This window comes from Phasianus colchicus, chromosome 2, assembly GCF_987193195.1.
Source record: "Phasianus colchicus chromosome 2, bPhaCol1.hap1.1, whole genome shotgun sequence".
NCBI lineage: Eukaryota > Metazoa > Chordata > Aves > Galliformes > Phasianidae > Phasianus > Phasianus colchicus.
Window position 1 is genome coordinate 67,124,274 of NC_143437.1, and position 25,671 is coordinate 67,149,944.

The 25,671-nt window shown below is 40.5% G+C and overlaps 1 protein-coding gene and 1 long non-coding RNA gene across 3 annotated transcripts; one reads left to right on the top strand and one right to left on the bottom strand.

Annotated features, from left to right (window-relative positions):
• Positions 1–387: 387 nt before the first annotated feature.
• On the bottom strand, positions 388–4,662 carry LOC149919084 (uncharacterized). Of its 2 annotated transcripts, none has more exons than XR_016464758.1 (4): positions 3,663–4,662; positions 2,410–2,684; positions 1,260–1,426; positions 388–600 (listed from the first exon to the last, which is right to left on the bottom strand). It is a non-coding gene; the product is annotated as an uncharacterized LOC149919084 (long non-coding RNA). The 2 variants fall into 2 exon arrangements; XR_016464757.1 differs by having other exon boundaries at positions 2,239–2,684.
• A 156-nt stretch (positions 4,663–4,818) lies between these two features.
• On the top strand, positions 4,819–25,337 carry SNX3 (sorting nexin 3). Its single transcript, XM_031610821.2, has 4 exons — positions 4,819–5,112; positions 20,531–20,626; positions 21,003–21,127; positions 24,672–25,337. Exons 1-4 carry the CDS (start codon positions 4,951–4,953, stop codon positions 24,775–24,777), a joined length of 489 nt encoding a protein of 162 aa, XP_031466681.1. The 5' UTR covers positions 4,819–4,950; the 3' UTR covers positions 24,778–25,337.
• The last annotated feature ends 334 nt before the right edge of the window (positions 25,338–25,671 follow it).

Sequence of the window (25,671 nt, forward strand, 5' to 3'; positions counted from 1 at the left end):
TTCTTTCATCTTCCTTCTATTGAGCACTTATTGGTTTTGACTCATTCTAGCTATCAACACCTGTGCCCATTTAGGAATGAATTTCAGTACAAATCATAGTGAAGTGAATAGGCGTTTCAAAGATGCATCACAATTGTTGCAATATTTTTAGAATCTCAAACAAGGAAACAAACAACTTCAGTAAAAGTGATTTAAATAACAAATATCCTTATAAACAGCTTATCTCCTTGAGAACAAAGCATAAACAAGGCGACGAGAGCTGTTCTTTTTCTTCCATTATTAACTCAGATCACAATACGATTGGGTGAAATGTCAAGAATAATTGGAGAAAATGACAGCATAATCTTCAGCAAAAACATCTGATTTATTTAAATTGTCACTGTTTTTTTGTCTTAACAGATTCTCTGCTTGACCTTGTTATGCAAGACAGTATAGAAAAACTTCCCATTTGGGTTTGTTGTTTTATTCTCTACCTAAGTGAGAAAACTTTTTGCAGTGCTTCTGTATACCGCAAACTCTGAAATGCCATGATATGTGCCACTGTACTGAACACCCTGGGGACTGAATCTTCATTTGGCAAAGTCACATTTTGTTGTTAACCTAGAATAACAAGAATTGGACAATCTGTAGATCATCATGGTTAATGCCTTGTAACAAGTACAGATCCATTCTATAGGACATTCATACACTTCATTCACTGTATTCATCTTTTTTCATGCCTCCAGAGAAATAAAGTTACAAAGATGATGGAATTAGACTGATGCTTGCCTAACTTAGCACCATTATTAGTTTGCAAGCTAAGTGAAATAATAAGTGGTTTTAAATAGGAATACAAACAGGGGCATAATAAAACCCCTCTGAAGTCCCCCACTAGCCTCTGGAGTTAGAAAATTCACTTCTCTGAAAAATCGAGTGTGTTGAACCCACAAGGATGTTTGTGTCTAAAGACCTTTGGATCTTTTCCAAACCTCCCCTAAATTCCTTCAGAAGGAGGGCAGGGTCTACCTGCCTGCAAGGTTCCAGGATGTTTCCATCATGGAAAACATGTTTGGCTCCAACACATATATGTACTTTTGACATAAGAGAAGTCATTCACCCTACTCTAGGAAAATGGATTTTGTGGTTTGTTTTTATTAATACAAGTTTGTATCAAATGCCATTTTCCTAGAGTTATAACAGAACTTTTTGAGGTAAACTTGATTTTAGCTTTATCTATTCAGGAATAATCAAATATGCAATAGATAGTTTATGTTGCTTACCAAACCAAAGATTCTTAAAGCTGCAAAAATGTTCCCAAACTTATGGACTTAAAGCTATTTTTACACATCCGTCTGTTTACAGCTTGCATTTCAGCCAGCTCACTCAGCTCCATGTGTTAGAAGCTCATTGTGCAACTTTCCAGCTACATGGGCAGTGCTCAGCTTCTCTAGAACAAGGGGTTCACAAAGTAAATACCTGTGAGTTGGTGGTTGACATTTTAAACAATAAGAAATCTAAAAGTATAGAAGAGGATCACCTGTGTTGAAAAATATCAGGTAAAAAGAGAGAAGAGGCAGTGAATAGTTAATATATGTGGATATAACAAGTTATATTTATATGCAAAATATTTAAATCTGGAAGATAAGAACCAAATGTAGATCTCTAAACACCACACTTGAAAGAACCACCTACTAACACTGTCATCAGGAAGTCATCTTTCCACATAAAGCATTGCACAATTAGTTCTATGCTTTATGTCAGTTTTTCTTCTATGGCTTATCCTGGGTCAGCATTCTTCAGAAGTTTTGACAAAATATGCCAGTGTTGACTAAAATGTATTAACTTGGGAGCTTGTCACAGGGCTGGGGAACCCCCACTGGGTAATGGAGAGATTTGGTTTCCTACCCAGTTAATGTAATATAATTTTTTTCTTTTAAAAACAAATATCTACTTGAGAGGTATCACTATACTAAACTTAAGAATTAATCATACATTAATACTTGCTTCTGGGTACATGTCAGGAAACTCCAGTATTCATAAAACTACTTGAAGTTATGCAAGAAAATCTTAGCTGAATAAATAATGTGTGGCAACAAATCCATGAATTCCTAATCTCTTGTTTGTCTAAGTGCTTGATTTCTTGCATATAATCTTTGGACCTACAAACACAGCTGACCTCTCTCCCTCTAGATTTGAAATTTGGCCCAAAGTTCACATCAGAAATAGAATTAAAACATTCTTTCTGAATTTATGGTTCACCTTTTTCATCCTGAGAGATGAAGCACTGCAGCAAGCAGGTAGTGAACTACAGACAGTGTAACTCCAGAGTTCCATGGTTCACAAAAAATATGATTCATAATTGAGAATAAACACATTCTCTGAGGGTTGGAAGGAAACAAGAAGACTCAAAGGACTCTAATTTTCCCACACCTTCATTCCCTTCTCTCTGCAGCACCAGCCAGCCAGTGTGGCATATGTGCTTTCACACATGCAAGGAGGGTCTAGTTTTGAAGCAGGGCATCTTCCCCTTTGTCTTCCAGTACAGAGGATCTGATTCCCAGCTGAGAAAAAACAGCAACAACAGAGATGGGAGACATTATTGAATGACTGTAGCCTCCATATTCACCAATGCTATTGACACATGGGCACTAAAACATTCATTCCCTTTTGCTTGCCTCTCTGTGGCTCTCCAGCACCAGTAATCTCTGTTAGGAAAAGCAGAGAAAACAGTGTTACTAGGATGATATGCTGTGAGAAAAAACAGTCAACTTAAGGCTCACTGTTAGTAGAATTTACTCAGCATAAGAACAAATTTATTCATCATTCATCATATGCTCACCATCTTCCCAAATATTACAAAGTGCACAATATTAGGCACTTCTTTGTTATCTTGAATGGATAATAAAACCAGTCAGGCAATATATTACTTAATATATACTTAAGATAATAGCAGTGCTCTGTCTTATTTTCATGTTTGCAGTCAGATGTGGTTGCATAAGTTGTGTAACAAACAAAAGTGTATGCAAAAGTGTATACGAGTAATCTCAGTAGAATGCACGAGATTTTCTTGCTTTGGCTGCAAGACCAGTTTAATAACTCACGTAAGTCAAATAAGACTTTCTTTCACTGTTACATTGTAAAATTCTGTCAGCTTAATTTCTGTTTATAATTATAAAGTGAGTAGTTAGCAGCTATTAGCAGTAAGAATAAGGAAGGTGCATTAGGACAAGAATTATACTGGAGGAGTGATGAGCAGGAAATTCAGAGAAAAGTTACCAAGCAAAACACCTACAGCATTCTCATTCTGTGGATGGGCTATTTTTGTAACTTGGGTTCATATGAGCTTCTTAATTACCTTTTTATTCTAGACCACTGTTATCCAAACTTGCTGGATGTGAAATTTGAGTCTCTTGCATGTGATTTGTGGACAACCTGCCATTTTGGCTATTGCCTAGACACAAATTCTTAGAAAAAAAAAATATAACTAGTTTTTCTACAGACTCATTCTACCTATTTAGTAGTTGAGTACCGTAACACTTTCATAATGAAGGAAAATGAAATATGCATTTTCTCACTGCAAGGATACTGTTAACAGATATTAAATCAAAAATCTGGAAGACGATAAAAATCTCTAAGATGATAAGAGTCATTTACAAGTATTAGCAATGAGATAACAGAATTACCATTCACTGAAGTCCTTGGTGAAGCAGAAAGTAAACTTTCCACTTCTTTTGCCAATGGTTGAGTTGGGAATTTGAGTCAGGTACAGAAAGCAGCAATAGCCTTATGTCCTTGCAGAGAAGGCCACGCTTCTCCGTCTCATTCTTTTCTCCCCTGTTTACTTTTCTTCAAGGTCCTATTCTCCAGTTTACTTATTTTCTGGGAATACAAATTTCCCTTCTTATCCTTTATAAATGAAATGTTAACAAACTCTTAGCTTTGTAAGCTATCAAATCTGAGCTAGTTGGTTATAATGCTATTAAGTGCATATCATTTGTGAAAACTGAAGGATTTGCCATCGCTAAAAGCCTTAAGGCTACTGCAGACATCATTATCACTTTCCTTATGGCCTTGTCCATCCTCCAGGCTCTATTTTCAAGGCAGGACCTTTGCTGGGGTCCCTCTGGCCCATGCCTGGCACTGGGTATGGCCCACCCAAGCCTCTCAGCTGACATTTTGCCTTATGGAATGACAACGACAGAATTTTTTTTCCTTCATCTTGGTACAGACAGCTTTGTCTACACCTACTGGTAATGCTGTCACAAGGATTCTTTCTTGTTCTCATACTTCAATTATGAAAACTGTCAAGTGTCTTTATAGTCCTCCATTTGCCACCTGAAAAACAACTGCACATACATTACTGAGGTGTCATCTGCTAATTCAAACCAGCCCGTAACCGCAGGCCCAATGCCTATTTCTAAACGTTGCCCCCACATTTACAAACACCTCCAGAACTCCCTCACAGCCTGGCAGAACTGCTGGCCAGACATAATGCTTCACCTCAGCTATGCTCCTCGCTAATGTAACTTATTCTGGATCCCCCATCCCTATGCACAGTGCTAAGATTCGCTGGTGAGAAGTTCCAGCTCAGAGTAAAGTATTATTTTTGCCGTAATCGCTAACCTCCCTTCTGTTTAAAAACCCACAGCCACGGGCGGGCCCGAGGACCCGACCTCTCTCAGCCTGCGAGCCACCCATGCCCCGCGCACGCCGGGACTTGTAGTTCGGAAGGCGGGCGGCCTCGCGGGGCGCCGCGAGCGGGGCTGCGGCTGCGGACTACAGCTCCCAGGCTGCCTTGCGCGCGGGCGGCGGGCGCATCCGCTGGCGGCGGCGTGGGCGCGCGTTGCCGGGCAGTCAGCTGGCCGCGGGGCGATAAGAGGGCGGACGGCGGAGGGCGGCCGCGTTACGGAGCTTGGTCGCGTCCTGCCGGTCATCGGTGGGGGGGGGGGGTGGGAAGGCGTCCGCTCCGCTATGGCTGAAACTATCGCGGACACCCGGCGGCTGATCAGCAAGCCGCAGAACCTGAACGACGCCTACGGGCCTCCCAGCAACTTCCTAGAGATCGACGTGGGCAACCCGCAGACCGTGGGAGTGGGCCGCGGCCGCTTCACCACCTACGAAATCCGCGTCAAGGTGAGGGCACGGCCCCACCCGGCCTTCCCGGGGCTCTGGCGCCTCGCACGGCTGCGTGAGGCCGAAGCGGGACGCCCCGCGGCCCGGCGTTGCTTTCTGGGCTCGGCGGGGCTGGTGGCGGCCGCCAGGGCCCGGACTGGGAGCCCGGGGGCGGTGGGCTCCTCCTTCGGCGGGACGGGAGGCCCCGCCGCCGGGCTGGGGGCTGATAAAGCGGCGGTTGGTCCCGCAGCACGGCTCTCTGTAGATAACCGGGAGCGAGCACCGCGAGATGCGCTGCTGTTGGAGTAGTCCTCTAGGACGTGCCATTATGTGACTGTTCTAATGTCACTAGAAGAGAGTGAGCTTTCAGCTGAGGAGGTGTAACGTGGGTGGATGTACCGAGAGAAAGGAGTTCGAGTTCAGGATTTCAGTACTTTCAGCATGCTGTAAAGAGTGTGTAAACAAGCCTAGCAGGCAGGCTGGGTTAAACCTAGCTTTCTCCTGAGTGTAAGGGAGAAGGGAGGAAAAGCTGTGTGAGGTTATTGCTGTGTTCCCCATTTATGATGTTTGTTTATGTAAACAGGGCATTAGAGGAGTGGATGGAAAAACACCGTATATGCAGGACACTCAATGCCTGTGGCTAGCAGGGTCCAGAGGGAGGATGCTCTTGCAGTCTGGTGGGGATAAGTTGGGTTGGGAAAGACAACCTCCTACGGTTTGACCTTTCTCTGTAGTTTGTGATTGAGTCTGCTGCCTTGTAGCTGTCATCATTGAAGCTGCTCGATAATAACTGCCTGAAGTAGAGACCTCACTGATCTCTTGCGCATGCACTACTCAGGCTCTGCAGTATAAGTTCTGCTTTTAGTGAATGCCACAAAGTGTACGTGCCTTCCTGGCATAAGAGGCTTAAGCTGACATCTGCCTTCTTAGCCATTAAAAGTCTTCAGATGAAACTACAACATTGTATGTATCTTCAGGTAGTAAAGGTCCATGTTTTCAGCCTGGCATGATTTTGCTTAGGAATGCAAAATCAACTGAAACCTAAAGCTACTAGAGAGGATGCTGCTTTAATTTTAGTGCTGCTAAATTGTTGTGCTCTAGTAGCTATTATAAAATTCCAGGATGCGTCTGTATGGCAGGAGGAATAAACTGAAATGGAACTGTAGCTTAAGTTTGGCTTCTGTGTGAGGACAGATTGGAACTAGCTGCTTTATGTTACATTATGCTGTCATTATCAGGGCCTCAGCTACCCTCTTAGCAGAAAGAAGGATGCAACTTTTTACCTTGCTGATGAGTAAGATACTCTAGTGCCTTAAGTTTCTTATATCTTTTTTTTTTCCGTGAGTCTGAGCATCTGGAGTTACTGGATCCAAGGAGTGTAATGCAAAAGAGCAGTCATAGCCTTGGTATGTCCTTGAGAATTACAGGGAGTTGCTTGGGATTAAAAAATAAAAATCCAACTGAAGTCCTTCAGGTTCAAGGAAAACAGAAGGCCGGGTTTCTGGATTGTAGAGAGGTTAAAGTAGCCTATTTAGGATAGAAATCTTGAATTGCTGTTGTGAAGAGCTGGAAGTGACCTTACAAATGTATTGTAATGATACAGTGACCTTCTATTTTTCCTGCTAATCCAGTTACTATGTAAATACTTCCTCCTTCATCTCCCTTGCATGCATCTGTGTGCATAGGTATACAAAACTATCTCTTGTAGTACATGATTATTCCCTTTCCAGTTGTGTTATTGTACACGTTGTGTCCTTGATGTGTATTCTCATAGGTATCATGAACTGTAAAGGTTTTATGTTTCTGTATACTGAAAGGCTACAGAGCAGGTACTGCGAGTCATGCAGAATGATATTTGCTATCGTCCATTATTTTTTTCTCAGATGGACACAAACTATATTGCTAATATGAAAATGTTAGCATGAAACTAGTTTGAACTTGAATTACTCCAGTATTGCTTTTCTAAAAGGTAAATCTGTTTGTTGAGCATTGCAGACAGGAGCCACTAACTAGTCTCTGTGGTTTGGTGTCTTGTAGTCACAGAAAACAGTAGCTGATGTTCCCAGCTTCCCCCAGCAGTGCTAGTAATATCAGCAGAACAAACCTGGGGAGATGAATTGACATACTTGTGTTGTATCTGGAAGGCTTTGTTTTAAACCGTCACCAACGCTAACGTGAAGTGGCACAGAAATGAATGACTAAACACCTAGAAAATTCTGGTGGAACCTATTGGACAGCTTTATCATGTGCAGATATCATGTAAAGGCAGAAACAATGTCACAGGAGATGCTGAGAGTCATTCTGGTGTTGAAGCAATTAGACTTGTGCTATTGTTATGGTACCTTCAAACTTGGTTTGGGGGTAATTCTATCTTTGTTTTGTCTGGATCTCAAGATTTAACTTTTAGGAAGACTGAGCTTGGTAGCAAACTTTTGAACTGATGTCTGATAATTAACATTTTGCTAAAGGTACTTATGTGAGGCTTTGCAGATTTTTGCCATCACCTGTATTGGAAAGCGTTCTGCTAGAATTGCAGCTGAAGCATATCTGTTGTTTGGAAAGCTGCAAGTGAATTGATTTCATGCCTTCTCAGTTTGCTGTATTCTTCAGCTTCTGGTGGACATCAGTCTTGAAAAGCTTAATATGGAACCCAAATGTGTTTACACTGCTTAGCAATACGCTACTGGATAAGCAAGTTGGTTGTATTTTGGTATTTAGAAAAGGTTTCTGTAGTTTACCTCTGTTGTGGTAAATATGTGGTACATGGACAGACAGTTAAACTCTCCTGTGTGTACTGCAAGTGCAAGCTTTATGTAGTGGTTCCAGTGTGGCAGCTTGCTTAACAAGTGATCAGTTGCCTGTGTGATTTTTGTTTTGTTAGCATTTAAAGATATGGTCACAGATATTGGAATCTTTCAGTAAAAGTTGTTAGGTGGGATTGGCCAAAATATTGTCTTCTGATGCTGTGCTTGCATTAAGTGACATTCTTTTCTCAGCAAACTGGATAAGGTGATGATGGAAAGCTTTTCACTGCAGCAACCAGTAAGGCACACAATGTGGCAATATGGGACTATACTACTGCAGCAGCATCATGACAGTAAAATCAGACACCTTGTTCAGTATTGGTAAATGATGGAAAATACTATCTTGTCACTTAAGTGCATCGCTAAAATAGCAAATTTGAGAGGGTAATGTTCTTGACAGAGTACTTGAGAATTTGCTTTCTGTCAGCAACATTAGGCAGTGAGTTCATACTATTCTGAGGTGTCCTTTGTCTGCAGGCTTGGAGTAAGCTAAAAAGGAGAATAAAGTGGTTAGGACATGAAGCTCCAAGTATGTTTTCTAAGTAAGTACAGCTTGGTAAATTAGTCATCTAAAGGAGTCTAGATGGCTTGGACCTTGTGCAATGGTTATAACTGATAAAAGCAACAAGATGGCCTGTTAAGCCAATACAGCAAGGTATTTTATTGCCCTTGCCCCTTGAGAAGAAATGTGATTTAACAGTTAAGTTCTGAGTGGAAATATACTTGCACGCTTTGTGCAGTTTCTCAGGAGTCTTTACTGGCTTTTCAGTTGAGTCCTTTTTGTGGGGAAGAGCACCCTCTTCTCTCAGAGGGCAAAAGTGATCCTTAGACATATTTTTTGTTTTACCTTTTCAGGCCTACACATGTTAGCACACTTCAGCAAAAGCATATGTTACTACTTATGGTCCATAAGCTAGAACTTTTTCTGAGTTGCAGGAAACAAATCTAGAATACATGACATATTACCCTCTTAGAGCATATCTTCAGTCTAATCCAGTTCCGGGTATTACCTTACTTATGCTGCAATTGGGAGCAATGGTATTCCTGGTAAGTGGGTCAGCAGGAGCATCCATGCTCAAGTGGGTTCTGTGCAACAACCTTAGTTGCTAAATCCTTTAAGGAGACAAGATTTAAGCTTTACAAGCTGACTTTGATCTCAGCAATTGGTGACACTTCAGAACCACACTCTCATAAGCAAAGCAGTGCCACAGTAGGTGAGCATGTAGGTTAGAAGGACAACAAAGCATACAAATACACAGGAACTTAATATATTTGGAAAAATATGTATTAAACACAATTCCTTGTAGAAAGGTAACGTGGCTGCTTTGCTTCCAGATATGACACATTACTTGAGTGGAACTAATGCTCCATAAGGCAGTGGTCACCTTTTCTATGTACTTTGCACGAAGGCATCTGTGGGCCTGCGGAGGTACGGTGGCTGCTCTGAAGGTAATGCCTTGCATTATACTGTGTTGGCCCATGATGTCAGAGGTGGATGTTGAGGGTATGGCAGTAGAGGTTGAACATTCCTGTCAGTGTTCTGTTAAATTTTGTTGCTGTGTGACAAATGGCGGCAGAGGGGCAATTTGACAATGGCATCTGACGTGGAAGCATGTATGAAGCAAAGGTGCATCATTGAGTTCCTTTGTGTGGAAAAAAACTGGTGCCCTTGACATTCATTGACGCTTGCTGAACATTGATGGAGACCAAACAGTGAATGTGAGCACAGTGAGGCAGAGAGTGGTGCTTTTTGGTAGTGATGGCAGCAACATGAAAGACAACCCATATTTCAATGAGACCATGCACAGCTGTTGCACCATAAAATGAAGAGTCTTGATCAGCACATCTGTGTGAATCAGCAGATTACAATCAGGGAACTGTGGAAAAAGCTGAATACTGGCTTCAGTGTGTTGGAAGTGATGGGGGTGATGTTGGAATATTGCGAAGTTTGTGCCAGGTGGATCCCACAAATGCTCACACAGGAACAGAAGGAACACTGTATGCAGGTTTGTCAGGATCTACTGAACCAATACGAAGCTGAAGGTGACAGTTTCCTGGAGTGCATTGTTGTGAGAAACAAGACATGGTATTATCACTATGAGCTGGAGTTGAAATAGCAGCCTTTGGAGTGGCAGTGTGCAAAATGTCCAAACAAATAAACGGTTGAAGACACAGCCCTCAGTGGGTAAAGTCTGTGCACTGTCTTTTGGGTTAGGAAAGGGGTGATCTTTCTGAATTTCCCACAGCATCAGCTGTGATAGTTATGTTGTGGTGCTATCTAAGGTGAAGGCTTGAGCTTCCCCGAGTAGGGTCAGAGAAGAATACAATCCTTCTCTTGCAACGCAATAATGCCAGACCACATACCAGTTTGAAAACTATGGGGCACATCGCCAGTTTTGGCTGGACTGACCCATCACACTCACTGTATAGTCCAGATTTGGTGCCTTCTGACTTCCAAGTGTTCAGGCCAATGACAGATGGACTGTGTAGGTATATGGGAACTACTGAATCACAGCCTGAACCTCTGATTGACCACCTGAGGTGAGCAATGAGTCAGCCCTGGGAGGACAGGTGAATTGCCTTCACCTGTGCTACTGGAAGGGGTGGAGCCTGGCTCCACCTCTCCTAGACCTCATTCCAGTGGGGAAGGATCTCTTTCAGAGATTGCTCCTCTTGAAGCCTTCTCAGCAAGCCCAGGACAAGGGTAAGCTTTCCATCCATTCTTCTTTAGCGTGATAACCTGTTTAGCCTAACTTACTTGTATATTTCTTAATTATAACATCCGTATATTCACTGATTATACAGTAGGGAAATCTTCCTAGCAATGATGCCATTATATCCAGCTGTGAAACAGTGGATTGCCTCCACTAGTGCAGATTTTTGAAGGTGGCATGCAGGCTTTGTTCATTGCTGGTGAAAATACATAGCTAACGGTGATTGTTGACAAATAATGTTTTGCAGCTAAGAATATGCTCTATCAGGTAGCATTATTGTGTTCTTTTTCTGTTGTAGTTTTCATAGCTTTACTGTCAGAACATCATACGTACTTGACTCTGTAGACCAAATGTGGGGAAGGAAATGAATACAGGCTGTGAAGTGCATGTGGTGTTAAGAATAGTATTGGTTTCAAAGGATTGGGGAAGTAAATCACAGTAGTGTTAAACTTCAGTTTCTTTTGAAATTTTTTTGTCACCTTAAACCAGTATGTGTTTTTGTTTGGACACTATATTTGTATTCCAGATTACTGATAGTAGTCTGAGTTAAGTAGTTATATTATCAAATCAATTCAGAATGATTAAAGAGCAGAAAGCATGTGTCTTATTTGTGGTAATCTTGAACTAGCGAATATGGTTTTAATGTGTTTTGTTCCTTGAGCCATAGCAAACTTCCAGTCCTTGAGTTCAGTAGGGATTAAAGTTGTAGACCTCTCCTGCCAAGGGAAGAAGAGAGTCTGCTGGTACTCATAATTCACTTTAGTGTCATTCAGCTTTCTGGCCTGTGAAGCTTGTGGTGGGGTAATGACTAAACACTGACTCAGTGTGGATATGTTTAGGGATGCATAGTCAGCATGAATTCTCTATGCCACTGCAAATTTTGTATCACATTGCAAGGCTTCTTTAATGCTAGCTAATTACTCTTCTAATATACTGTTCTAGATGCTAATACTAATTGTGAATGTTTTTAGACTTCAAAGAATAAAAATGCAGTGATTCAGGTAACTTTGTTCTATAACCCAGGTGCTACACATTTACAAATATTAACAGTTTTCTGAAACAATGATTCAGAGCATTAGCTGAAAAACTAAGAAATTCCCAATATACTAACTAAGGAGACCAAGAACAGGCATGTTTTCAACAAACTTCTGAAGCAAAAAAAAAAAAAGAGATTTACAGATCTATTCCATGCATTTGCTCTGAGCAGCTATTTTTCTGTGGTGTTTTTACTCAGGAACCTAATTCAAAGGTACTGGACTAGCTTGATGTTGATGTCTGTTACTGTGTAAATAAAATAACCATGTCTTTGAATAGCACTTATTAGTATATTAGTTTAACTAGTGACTTAGACACTTTTTCTTTCTGCTCATACAATGCATGCCTTGATTGTCATGTATTGAGTGCACTCTAATACAGTGCTGAACAGACCAAATCAAACAGAACAGTGTCTAATCTTTGTAGGACAGATGGCTGTGATCCAGGTAGGCATGTGATGCCAGAGTTTTTTTATGCATCTTTATTTTCAGCTGGCTTGTAAAAAAAAAAAAAAAAGTCAACTTTAGAACAGTTAAGTGGTCTTCTGTTTTTCATCTGGTGATATAAATAGGATAGTATGAATTGTGGCTTTGAACGGTAAAGGAAATATGTTGTCTTTTTTTTTTCCCCTTGGTATTGCAATACCAATTGTTCTATTAAAGACCATTCCAGTAAGTACAGCACCATGCTAGGTTGCTATTGATCCTTTTTGATGTGAGGATGGAGAAGCCCTCATCTTCTTAGTGAAGTGAGGAGGGGGGCAGCAAAACTGCTACCTTAGACTTCCAGAGGGTGGACTTTGAACTGTTCAAGATGCTGGTAGGGAGGGTCCCTTGGGATTCTGTCCTGAAGGGTAAAAGGATCTGGAAAGGCTGGAAGTAAGTCTTAAAGGTGCAGGAGCAGCTATCCACCAGTGCCACAGGGTGGGCCAGCTGGGAAGAAGGCTGGTGTGGATTAACAGGGAGCTTTTCCTGGTGCTCCAGGAGGAGGAGAATCTACCTCCTGTGGAAGAAGGGACAGGCAGCTCAGGGAGAGTGCAAAGAATTTATTAGGACATACAAAGAGAAAACTAGAAAGGCAAAAGCCAAACTTGAACTCAACTTGGCTATTGGGGTAAAAGAGACTAAACCTTTTTACAAATACATTAACAGTGAGAGGAGGGTTAAGGAGAATCTCTGTACTTTACTGTATGTGATGAACATGACCACTGAGGATAAGAAAAAGGCTGAGATTCTCAACTCCTTCTTTATATCTGTCTTTAAAAGTCAGACCAGTTATCCACAGGGAACTCTACCCCCTCACCTGGAAGTTTGGGATGGGGAGTAGAATAAAGCCCCCATGATTCAGGCTGCTTTCCACCATCTCTCAGTGTTCCTGATTAGCTGGAGAGGTCACAGAGGATTGGAGGCTTGCCAGTTTGACTCCCACCTACAAGAAGGGTCATAAGAAGGATCTGGGAAACTACAGGCCTATCAGCCTGACCTTGGTATCAGGAAAGGTTATGGAGCAGATCATCTTGAGTGCTATCACTTGGTATTTGTGAGACAATTTGGGGATCAGGCCCAGCTTGTTTGACCAATGTGATCTCCTTCTATGATCAATTGACCTGCCTGGTGGATGAGGGAAGGGCTGTGACATAGTTTATCTAGACTTCAGCAAAGCCTTTGACACTGCCTCCCATAGTATTAGTATTCTCCTAGAGAAGCTGGCAGCCCATGGCTTATGTGGGTGTACTCTTTTGGTAAAGAACTGGCTGGATGGCCAGACTCAGAGAGTGGTGGTGGGTGGAGTTAAATCCAGCCAGCAACAGTCACAAGTGGTATTCCCTAGTGATCAGTATTGGGGCCTGTGCTGTTCAGTAACTTTAGTGATGATCTGGATGAAGGCATTGAGTGCACCCTTAGTAAGTTTGCAGATGACACCAGGTTAGAAAGAAGTGATCTGCCTGGGGGTGGGAAGGTCCTTCAGAGGGATCTGGATGGGCTGGGTAGCTCGGCTGAGGCCAATGGGATGAGGTTCGACAAGACCAAGTGCTGGTCCTGCACTTTGGCCACAACCACAGGCAGTGCTGCAGGTTTGGGTTTCATACAGGCTGGAAGACTGTATAAAAGAAATGGACCTGGGGGTGTTGGTTGATGCCTGGCTAGACGTGAGCCAGCAGTGTGTCCATGTAGCCAAGAGTACCAATAGCATCCTGGCTCGTATCAGAAATAGTGTTGCCAGTAGGAGCAGGGAAGTGATCATCCCTCTGCAATCAGCTCTGAGGCTGCACCTCAAGTACTGCATTTAATTTTGAGCCCCTCACTAAAGGAAAGACATTGAGGCCACAGTGTGTGTTTGGGGAAGGGCAGTGAACTGTGGAGGAGTTTGGAGCACAAGTCTTATGAGGAGCAGCTGAGGGAAATGGGATTATTTCCTCTGGAGAAGAGGAAGCTCAGGGGAGACTTTATTGCTCTCTACAAATCCCTGGAAAGAGGTTGTGATGAGGTGGGGGTTGGCCTTTTCTCCTGCCTAACTAGTGATAGGACTAGATGGAATGGCCTCAAGTTGTACTGGGGGAGATTCAGGTTGAATGTTAGGAAGAACTTCTCTGAAAGAGCATTTAGGCTCTGGAATGGGCTGCCCAGGGAGGTGATGGAGTCACCGTCCCTGGAGGTGTTCAAGAAACATTTAGATGTAGAGGGGCATGGTTTTAGTAGGAAATATTTGTAATGGATGGATGGTTGGACTGGATGATCTTGGAGTTCTTTGCCAACCTTGGTGATTCTATGATTCTGGTCTTTATATTCTTGTAAATCTTGACAATGTTTGTTATAAAAACACATGCTACCAACTAAGAACAGGTCCATGGCAAGTTCTTTTTGTAACTATTTCTTGAGAATCTAGCTCAAGTCCTGTTGTAGGAAGATCTTCTGGAACTCATAGGAGCATGCCTTGTCTTCATGAGCAATCTTGAAAATAGTGCTATAAGCTAGTGCAGAGCAGCTTTGCTCTAAAATTCATGAAAAGGAAGCTAGGTCTTAAGTAGTTTTAAGTCACCTCTAGATCTGGGGGGAAAAACATCAGGGGGCTCTTTTTTTTTTTAAATAGGTCTAAGTTGCAGTAGCCCTAAGGCTGAGGATGTCTGACAAACTACTCAACAGGAGCTATTGGCTGTTCTGTAGCTGTTGCAGGATTCTTAATATGAATGAATATTGCTTCAATATAACCAGAAATCTGAAGAGACCTTTTCTGGGGCTACTTAAGTAGCTACAGAAATATAGAAATAAGTATATATACCTGTTTTTCTGCATGGTTACGTGATGTGTAGGAATATTACAGTCAGTAGCTCACAAAGCATATTAAAACTTTTTTTGCCTAATAAAAACCATCAGCAGCAACTAATTGTAGGTTTTTTGTGCCTATCTAGCCATAGCTGGTGGATATGAACTAAAGTCGCTAAAACATCAACTTAATTTCATGCCTGTTTCAGTCATTCTTACTGGGAAAATAATAATTTGACCTTACAGTAGGCTATATCAGAGCAGATGGTGGTTTTACCTTGCAGCTGTGTGAAGGGAAAAAGAAGGAACTATCAGAAGAAATGCTTGATGTTTCAAAGGAGGCTTGCTCTGGCTTGAAAACTCAGAAATAACTGCCTGGATTCACTAATTCTTTGCCTGAATGTGTTCTCTTTAAAATGACCTCCTGTTTTTAGTCTAGGCTGCTGGGGATACAACCTGAAGCATCATGAAGCAATCTGTTATTTCTAGTCTAATCTTAAGGTTTATTCCGCTTTGAGCCTGTTGACTGTGGCATACCTAGTTTAGTTGTTCAGGATACTGGTAAACTTTACCATGTAATGACAGAACCTGTTTGGCAAAAAAATCCAAAAACTTTGAATCTATGCTAATTATCATAGAGCAGCTCTGGGCTCAAGACAGTTACCAGAAGTTAACTTCTGTCTGTAGTTGAGACTGATAATGTTCATGGTTACTTCACTATTAGGATCCTACTGCTTTAGTCTTCAAGATGAAAAATATTATAGCTTTGTGTCTCAGTACTGTAGAATGGGAAGATCTGCAGAGCTTGATATAGTTAAGTCAGCATTGTTTTAAATCCAGGCTTATAGGTATGGTCAGATTTGCTTCAGTGTTTTGCTAACTTTTTGGTGTGTAAGATACCTACAGCAGGCCTGGATGCCAAGTGCACGTAAGGGAAAGCTGTAGAATTTGGCTTTGATCAGATGACTGATTTTTAGAAAGCATGTATGAAAATAAGTCTTATATATTCACTTCTGCAGGAAAGGAGGCTTGCATTTGGTGAAGTACATAGCAAAAAGTTTAAACTTGGAGTGACCTGAAGTTCAGAGCCTGCTTGCTTTTGTTTTGTCCTTTTTATAATTGTAGGAAATAGACGAGTTGCTGCTTATGTGTAGTCTGGAAGGAAACAAACCACTGACAGGGTGTCTGCAATAGCAGTGGACTGCTGGAGCTCTTTTTTGTAATAAAGAATGGTGGGCTCTCGAATTAAGAAAACTGTAATACTTTTTCTCCACCCTGAGACCGCTTACTGTAATCCTCTGGTGCTGCCATTGGCTGCCTGTAAACATAGCTGGCAGTGTAGCTTCTTGACAAAGATTGTGGTTAGTATGGTGGGATGGTAAGAAGCTTGAATTTAGCTTCTGAGAGTCAAGGCCACAAACTTCTATCACAAGAGAGCTGAGTGCTTTCTTTCATTCTATTTTAATGGAAATAGAGTAGTATCAAGGCTACCACAACCTACTTGAAAAGACAACATCAAAGTAGGTGCTATGGCAACAGTGTCGCTTTATTCTCAGTTTGTTAAGAGTAGGAGATGTGAGCAATGCCATGCTGCTGATTAGTGCAATATTGGCATATGAGAAAATGAATCAAATCTGCCTCAAACTGTCCTAGTTAGCAGTCATGGGGGGGGAGGGGGACTAGGCTGTGTGATGTGCTGAGTCAGTCTTGTGGAGTGTCAGCGTGCTCTTTGAAGGAGCCCAAATGCTCCTTTTTTAGTTGAATTTATAGGGATAAATCTGGCTATTTGCTAGGCTGTTTATTGGCTGGGTGATTTAATCTGGATAATAGAACACTTAAATGATTTGAGTAGTTGATAGTAGTAAAGCACTTTAGTTGTCTTCCTGCATTTAAATTTATTTCTATACCAGAATGGCTGCATTGGAGTACTGTTGCATATGAAGTTGAAGCGTAGTGTTGGCTTGTACTCATTTACTTGCTCTCTGCATCTGCAAATCTCTTCAGCTGCATCTGTACACCATTTTAAAACCTTCTAACTGGACATATCATGGCAATTAACCATAGTAGCAGCTAGAAGGCTATTCTGTGGTCATCCAAGCTGCATCCAATCTTAGAATTGTCATTTGCTTCTGAAGTGACTCTCCTGAGCTTGGGACTAGACTTTGTAGTTTGAATGTTACAAACATAGCTGAAATAGGGCAAAACCTGCATTTGCAGAGAAACTAAAATGTATTAGTAGGCAGCTGCTGCTTCCTGCTGTCAGTTTGCTAAACACCAGTCAGATGACTTGATTGTGGAAACTTGCTTGGCATCTGAGTGGAGGAATGCAGGAGAGACTTAAGATTTGATTGTGGTTTAGATTTTTATCAAAGTAGTTTAACTTGGCAACAGTTCTGACAATGCTTATCTTAGTGTACTGACTTGGCTGTTAGTTCATACAGCAAAATAAAATTGATAAATTTAGAGTATTAGGAGAGTAGAAAGCCTAATGGGTGTGTGTGTACGTTCTGATGAAGAAATGATACTAGACAGCATCTCTTTTCTTAGTATCTTTCTATACTTGAAATTTGGGGCCTCTACAGTTCTGGTTTATTGGTCCTGGAGTTATGATTTGTCTGCAGTTCTGGTAAGTGACTTGCTTGTCTAGTGTATTTGATAACACCCAATCCTTTCAGATTAATAACTTGCATTCAAACTACTAAAGAGACTGGAAATTTGTTAAAAATGGTTTTGATTAAAAAAGACAATTATGCTGTAGAAGAAACAGTTGTTACAATAACTGTGCTGGATGAGCTATGATCCAAAGGCTGTGCCAAACTGGGTCATGAGTTTCATGACAGACTGTGCAGATCAACAGGCCAGAAAAATTGAAGGAGTTTATAAAAATGAAATTAGCTTGACTTGAAGTCTTGTATATTACTCTCATCTCTGTTCTAGCAGGCAAACAGAGCTAATACCATGTTCTGAATAGCCACTGGCTCATTGGTGGCTAAACAAAGAACTATAAAGCTGAGCATAACTTTTAATACACTGTCTGGCTCTGGTGCTGACACTTTATTAGGAACTGAAGTTTCCCAATAGCTTTTTTTTAGAGTTGCCTTCTACAAAATTCTGGCTCAGTGGTTGCCCATGCTTCAGCAACTGACTGGCATGTTTAATGAAAACCATCTCTCCATGGCGAGTGGAGGTATGCAAAAACCCCTTCTTACTGAAGGAAGAAGTGGTCTGCTCAAATGGGGTAACAATCCTGCAATAGGGAAGGAATGTACTTCAGGTGTGCATATACTCTGAGTTAAAAATAGGTGCTTAAGATGTAAGTAGGCTAAGCAGTGTAGAAGAGAACTCTCAAATTTCTTTTTTACGTGGATCCTTTCTAACAGCTGCATAACTAAAGAATGGTAGAATTTCTGGAGGAAGAAGAATTGCTGCAGTTTGGACTTAAAGAAACATGATATTTAGAAGTTGATCTTAGCAGTTCTGAGTTCATATCTGGATTGAAGAGCAGTGGATGTGCTCTTCTAGCATGTAGTTTCAAGTTGTATAATATCACTTAGTGTAGTGCTAACCTTTTAACATACACGTTTGAACACTTTCAGTGATCAAAACTGGAGAAGCTTGTTCACCTTGGAGGGAAAGCAAGCCCTATATGTGTTTCTTTCTCCAACCTGCTAGCTTGACTAGTGTGTTAAAAGTTGAGAAGGGAATGCAGAGGTAAAATGAGCTTAATTGGCTCTTCTATCCCCACATTGTACATTAAAGCCTGACATGTTGTTCAGAGATTAACTTTTTTAGACTGTATGCCTATAAGCATGCAAAGAGTTCCTGAAGACTTGGGAACTTATGTTTATCTGCTATTATTCAGTTGTAATCCTTCTTGTAAGTAATTTGATAGGAGAATGGAATATTTTCTGCAGATGAGAGCCTAAATGTTAAATATTATAAAGGACTTTCTGTCCAAGATGCTAACAAAGAGTTGATGTTGTAATGTGTAAGGCTGAACTTAGTTAAAAAGCCAGTAGCTGAAATTGGAGAAAAATAATCCACTGCTTCAATTCTGGGAATCTCCTTCATGCACCTTTGGGGACCTAGATTCATTCACACTTGAGCAGAGTATTCTTATTTGGATGAGTGTTTATAAAGCCTGACTTCTGACATAATAAAATTGCACTCGGGGCTATTATTAGCCATCAGTACAATGAACAATAATTGCCTGGGAATGAGATCCTAAATACTTATAAACATTCAGCAATATGAGATTTCATAACAAAATACTGTTTTGTACTTCATCTGTGAATTGTGGATTAAATAGCATCATGTGAAAGTACCTAACTTCTCAATTACTTTTGAACTGTCACAGCCAAAAGCTTGTTATTGACAGGCAATAGCACAATGGCCTGCAGTTATAGGCCTGCCTGGTGCCAGAAAGTATAGCTTGGCAGTTAAACCTATCATGAATAGCCAAAAATGTCACTTGATAGCTAAGTGCAACAGCCCACAAATAATATTGTTCAGGGATATCCACTCAAATTGGGACCAGAAGCTGAGTGGGATGTTTAAGCCGTCCCACTTTAAGTTGCTAGCTGAGAGTAACTCTTGTGCTTCTGCTAACAGAAGACTTTGTATAATCATAGTTAAATCTTAGTGTCAGAGTATTGCTTGAAAGCTTCCTTTCTAGATGTATGAGACAAAGCTGGTGAATACACAGGCTGTCAGCAGTCTTTACTGTTACTGCTGGTTATGCATGGCATTTATGGACCCTTGGTCTTGCTTATAACAGTTCATAACTCCTACATGAACTTTTTTGTAACACTGTTGGCAGTTTACCATCATTATTTGAAGTGTAGATGTTGTTAAGATATTGAAACTTTTTCTGGGAACATCGTTAGAAGAGCGTTCATATCTGCTCTTTAGGTGTGGTTTAGGTAACAGTGGGATAAATGTGCATCCCAGGATTAATATATACAAATTAATACAAGTGGTGTGCAGCACTATAGCCTGACTTGCATTTGATGTTTCCTAAGGATGTTAGAGTTAGAGCTGACTTGTCTAGGTTCTGCCTCATGAAATGTTACTTGGTTTAACTTTGAGATCAGGTGGTTTTGCTACATTGAACGTTGTGTTGCATCTCCTCTTTGTTGGAGACCTTGTTGCCTCAGGTATCAGGAAAGCATAGGAAACTTGGCTAATTCAGTATGCTGGCACCTGAAACACTCTCTGGAGCACATTAAGAAGAGCCTGAGTGGATAAAGGGGCTTTTTTTATTCTGACTACCTCTCTCCAGTGTGCATATATTGATATTGGGAATTTAGCTTTTGAGAAAGTAAGGCTAGCAGATACCTGTGCAACCTTAGAAACATTGCAGGTGATGAGCAAATCTACTCCTAGGCAATGTGACAAAATGCCAGTTAACAGGATGCTGTACATATGAAGGGCCTGCAATTTGAGTAGTTGAGACATAGCTTAGTTATGTTGCATACGAAGAGCTTTATCAGCATTTCTGTATGGAGTGTTTCTCAATACTGTTGTGTTGTTGCTAAAGCAGCACTAACATTTGAGATAATTTTTGTTGTTTCTCTTCATGAAAGCTTCATTCTCATCTAATTGGGCTGTATTTCATTTCTAGACAAATCTCCCTATCTTCAAGTTGAAAGAATCTACAGTCAGAAGAAGATACAGTGACTTTGAATGGCTAAGGAATGAACTAGAAAGAGAAAGCAAGGTGGGTAAACTTAAATATGAATTAAGTCTTCATGTACATACAGGGAGAACTAATGATGAAATGTTACCTGTATCTTATGAAGCATATAGCTACATCATAAAGCTGATATTGCAGTTCTGAACTTCCAGAGCTAAAAGTATAGTTGAGGTTTGCTGAAAGACTAACACAGCTATTAGGCTGTTTAATGGCACTGAATTAGAGCTGATCAACTTAAATTCAGTTTATCAGTATGGGCAATTCCTGTTCTTTTCTAGTCCTGTTTTCCTTCACTAGAGATCTGAATGATGAGTTGGGTCCTCTAAAAGGAAGACGTGGCACAGGAGTTGTATAAATTTGCTTACAGGCTGCACTTAAGACACATTTCTAAATGTTTCAGGTCGTGGTACCGCCTTTACCAGGAAAAGCTCTTCTTCGTCAGCTCCCCTTCCGAGGAGATGATGGCATATTTGATGATTCCTTTATAGAGGAAAGGAAGCAAGCTCTTGAGCAATTCATAAACAAGTAAGTATTTGGTCTAGATATGTGGAGACAAACTCAGAATTGAGCTGTGTAAAATGGAATTATAGCTGCTACTCTGTTATGGTAGCTACACTAGGTTCAGTAATTAAAACTTTCCCGTAATCTCACAATAGGACACATTAACATTGCTCATCCAGTGTTAGGTTGGGATATCTTGATGTTTACCTGAACAGCTAAAGTGAATGCTAGTGTTATAGCTAATTTATGCAAATTACTACTAAAATTATAGCATTCAAAATAGTTCTACTTTTCACTTTGAGAAGATATCCTGCACTAGGTAAACAATGAAACTTACAGGAGGCTTACAGAGGTTTACTTTAATTGCAAATATGAGGTATTATCAGCTCATATAACTATGCATATTTTCTGTAATATCATAAGAATCTTTCTGAAAATGTAAAAAGTGCTTGAGGTATGTACGTGTGTAGTTTGAAACAGACACTTTGAACTTTGTCACTGACTTCCTAAGAGTAAATAGATATATCAGTAATAAAGATCTGTTTCTTGCTCTATCACCTGACACTACTAACTACTCAACATATAGTGATTTTAGGAGCTATTTTAACCTGTTATGCTGTAGATCCAAATCGCAGAATGATTTGGGTTGGAAGAGACCTTAAAGACCATCTTGTTCCAACTTTCTTGCTGTGGGCAGGTATATATCCCATGGAATTGGGCTGCCCAGGGCCTCAACCAACCTGGCTTTCTAAGCCTTCAGAGATGGAGCATCTGCAGCTTCTCTGGGCAATCTCTTGCAGCTCTTCCCAATCTCTGAGTTAAGAATTTCTACCTAACATCTAACCTAGATCTCCTCTCTTTTAGTTTAAAACCATTACCTTTTGTCCTATTACTATTACAATATGTAAAAGGTGGTTGTTTCTTTAATAAATTGTTTAAATACTAGAAGACCACAATGACATTTCTTCAGAGCTTTCTCTTCTCCAAGCTGAACAATGCCAGCTCCCTCAGCATTCATAGAAGAGGTGCTATAGCTGGATAGATGGGAATACTGTCGTTACCTAGTTTGTCAGATCTCTAAAGCTAATGTTGTTCGTACCATCTGATTCTGGACTTTTTCATCATAAAAGATTTGAGATTGTCAGTTCCACTAATATTTTAATCTTGTTCAATAATGCTGTTTAATGGGAATGGGAGATACCCTTCAGTTGAATAAGATCTTAATCTGCTCATATATAGCTGATTATAGTCAGTTTTTATTATCAGTTCAGGCCTGTGGCTTGGGGAGTCACAAGTGAATGGCTAGTTCACTAGAAACTAAAACTTGCACAAGTCTTCACATAGTTACTTGCTAGTTCAGTTTGGAGGTATTTCTAATTTCTGAGTAAACAAAATGCTTCCAACTGTTACTTCCCTGTTTGAAGACAAGTGGAATGAATGTCTTGCACATTCAGTTTTACTCTTATGGTACATGAAGGCAGATGTGCTTGTGCTAAGATGAAATGTGCTTTGTAAGGCTGTATGATACAGTTATAACTGGAGTTATAACTGTCATTCAAGCAGGCTTGGTACGGTCCGGTTTGGAGGAACTGTACATACTAACACTGAGTTTATCAACATGCACAGAAAGATGGTGTCTGACATTCTAAAGCAGCTGATAGTGAAACAGCTTAACTCAGGTAGCTGAACAATATCTCAAAGAACATTTCAGTATAGCTGATAGAAATAGAGTGATCAATTTGCTGATAACACTTTGAGTCTTACAGCCAGTGTGATGCACTGATCTTGTGGCAGTATGAAACTTCTTGGTCAATTTTCTTTTCCTTGAAAGATAGAAGCAGGCTGTTAGTGTAGTTATGATGTAGTGGCAGACTTGAGTACATCTGGAAGAAGACTCATCAGGCAGAACTCAGCTATTCAAGCTCATCAGTCTGTTCTAATGGTTGTATTTGCTTGAGTTGCCTATGCCAATTAAAGTTTTAAATCATGTAGCAGCTTTTAAGATTCTACAAAGTATTCTGTGCTGGTGAACTTAGCCTAGAGTGGATCTCGCATAATGCAGTACGGTACAGTTAAAGCATTCTCAAAGCTCATCTTTATTCAGTGCCTAAGATAACTGGTTCAGCTGCATCCAGAGAAGGTCATAGTGCACCAGTGCCAGTTCTTGATACTCAGGAATGTTTAAGTGACTGTTGAGAAGTTTTAGACAATGCTGAGCCTTTTTGAGCTAGCCCTAGTGGGCCAGCTTGCTTGTAAAGCCATCAGTACTACTCACAGTGCCAGATGCAGATGTAGCTATGCTGCAGAAGCCTTTTCTGCTTGAACCTAACTTAAGGAGGCATGAGAACTTTGCAAGTGTGCCCCCTTAGTGAAGAATACTGAGAGGGGAAAAGTACAAAATAAGGTATTCATGTGAAACCAAGAGCTGGATGTGAGATCAGATCTAGTCTAGCAGTTCAACCATCAATTTGTACCCTTTAGATGAGGGTGAAAGAATGTACTCTATTTCTTTTCAAAGAAAAATTCAGGAACTTAAAGGCAAACAATTTAGTCAGATATGAGTTAAAAAAAAAAAAAAAAACTAGCTACTCCAGGTTGTTCTGTGTTTTGCTGTAGACTGCTGCCTATTTACTTGTACTTGTTAAGGTTGATAGGCTTTGACTATTCTCAATGCAATCTATCAATGCTGGGTAGGAGAGCTTTGCTTGTTAAGAGGTACCCTCAGTAGCCAGTTATGACAAATTAATCGGTTCTGTGGAGGAATAAACACTACTAGATACATGTGGAGAAGGTGAATGTAAACTTTCTAAAGTACTGAGGCTGAGCCTCTGAAGTTGTCATTTAGTTTTGTGAATAATCTTCCATTTAGAGCAGAGTTCTAACAGATAATTCAGTTTCAGCTTCGTTACTAGTAAAAAAAAAAAAGTGGCTTGGTGTTTCAGATATGAACTACAAAAATCTATGGTAGAGATGTTATTCTTTTCTAGAACAGACAAACTCACTCTGTTTCATATCTAAAGACATCTTCAGTTAACAGAGTGGCCATATCTAGTACCCTTTGGTTAAGCATCAGTGCTGCTTGTGCATACTGAAAATATGACCATGGTAATGTTCTGCTTTAAATTGTGTCAGGGCCTGCAGAAGACCTTCACACCCCCTGGTGGACTAACTATTTTTCTGTCTGGGCTAACTAAATGAAATCAGACTGAGAACTGATGTGTTAAGCTGTTTTTAGAGAGGTATTCTGTGTCAAAGGCATCAAGATCAATAAAATCAGCTTAACTTTCTCATGTTAGAATGGGTGCTTTGATTGTACCCTCTCAGTTGCAGGTAATGGATGACATAATGTGCTTCCTACTGATCTGAGGTGACTCAGTTCTTATGAACTAATTTAATGCAGGGGAGAATTGCAAGTCTTGCCAGGCATCATTGTAGACACCAACAGTAGCTGGAAGTGGATCTGTGCTGAAGAGCAAGCCCATAGGTTGTTGGTATAACAGTTGCTACTGATAAGCTGCAAGTAGGCTCAGTTTGTGAGTACTAACACTTCTTTTTTTTTCTTCTCCAGGGTTGCAGGCCACCCACTGGCACAGAATGAGCGCTGTCTTCATATGTTCTTACAAGATGAAGTAATAGACAAAAACTACACACCATCCAAAATAAGACATACTTGAATTCTGAAATCCTTTCCAAACATTAGTGGTTCTTATGCTTGATTTTTAAGAGGTTGTAGTTTGTCTTAGCATGCTGAGGATAAACAGGCACAAAGTCTCCACTAACATCAGTACACTGCTTGGTCTTTGCATATACTTTATAGCATTAAAAAAACTCACTTGTCTTTTAGCTTAATCCCTCTGATTCAAGAATACTATATTATGAGACCATCCACCCCTTGCAATGTCTCACAAACCTTTCCACTCATTTGCAATGACTTAATGTTTACTGACTTGGCCTTACTTGAACTTGCACAGTTGTAGTATCACATGTTCACTTGTATTTGACTAAACTGCTATGCTTTCTGAGGTAGTCATTTGTCTGAACTTCTTTAAAAGACTGCTTTCTTTCTGATAACCATGTGTGAGATACACTTATGCAATTGTCTTCAAGCTTGTAAAACACTTTATACTGAAGTAATGAGGGAATTATCTTTATATTCTGTAAGAGGAAGAAATCAAATTTATATACTAAAATAACTTGTCTAAAAGTTTTGAAATAAAAGTGAAAATGCACATCAGATGTTTGTCACTCTTGACCTTGAGTGTGGACTATCTCATCATTTCTGAGAAGCAAAGACTTTGCTATTCTAAGTGAACCAATGTTTCAGCCTTGCTGTAATATTCTTCTGCAAGGTAGTGCTTTGCCCCTAACCACTAACTCTATAATCCCCCTAGATATGGGCATTCACCAGTCCAGTGTTATCATAGAATGGCTTGGGTTGGAATGGATGTCAAGGGTCATCAGAGATGGGGCATCCACAACCTGTCTGGGCAACCTGTTCCAGCACCTCACCACCCTCTCAGTGAAAAACTGTCACTGATAAAGGTGTTAAAGAGTACTGGTCCCAAGAC

What these genes read in the sequence shown, in the direction of transcription:
- SNX3 (XM_031610821.2), top strand. Translation starts at nt 4,951, where the DNA reads ATGGCTGAAACTATCGCGGACACCCGGCGGCTGATCAGCAAGCCGCAG. An exon ending in CCTACGAAATCCGCGTCAAG is followed by an intron (nt 5,113 to 20,530) that starts GTGAGGGCACGG and finishes TTTCATTTCTAG; the next exon opens with ACAAATCTCCCTATCTTCAA. An exon ending in AACTAGAAAGAGAAAGCAAG is followed by an intron (nt 20,627 to 21,002) that starts GTGGGTAAACTT and finishes TAAATGTTTCAG; the next exon opens with GTCGTGGTACCGCCTTTACC.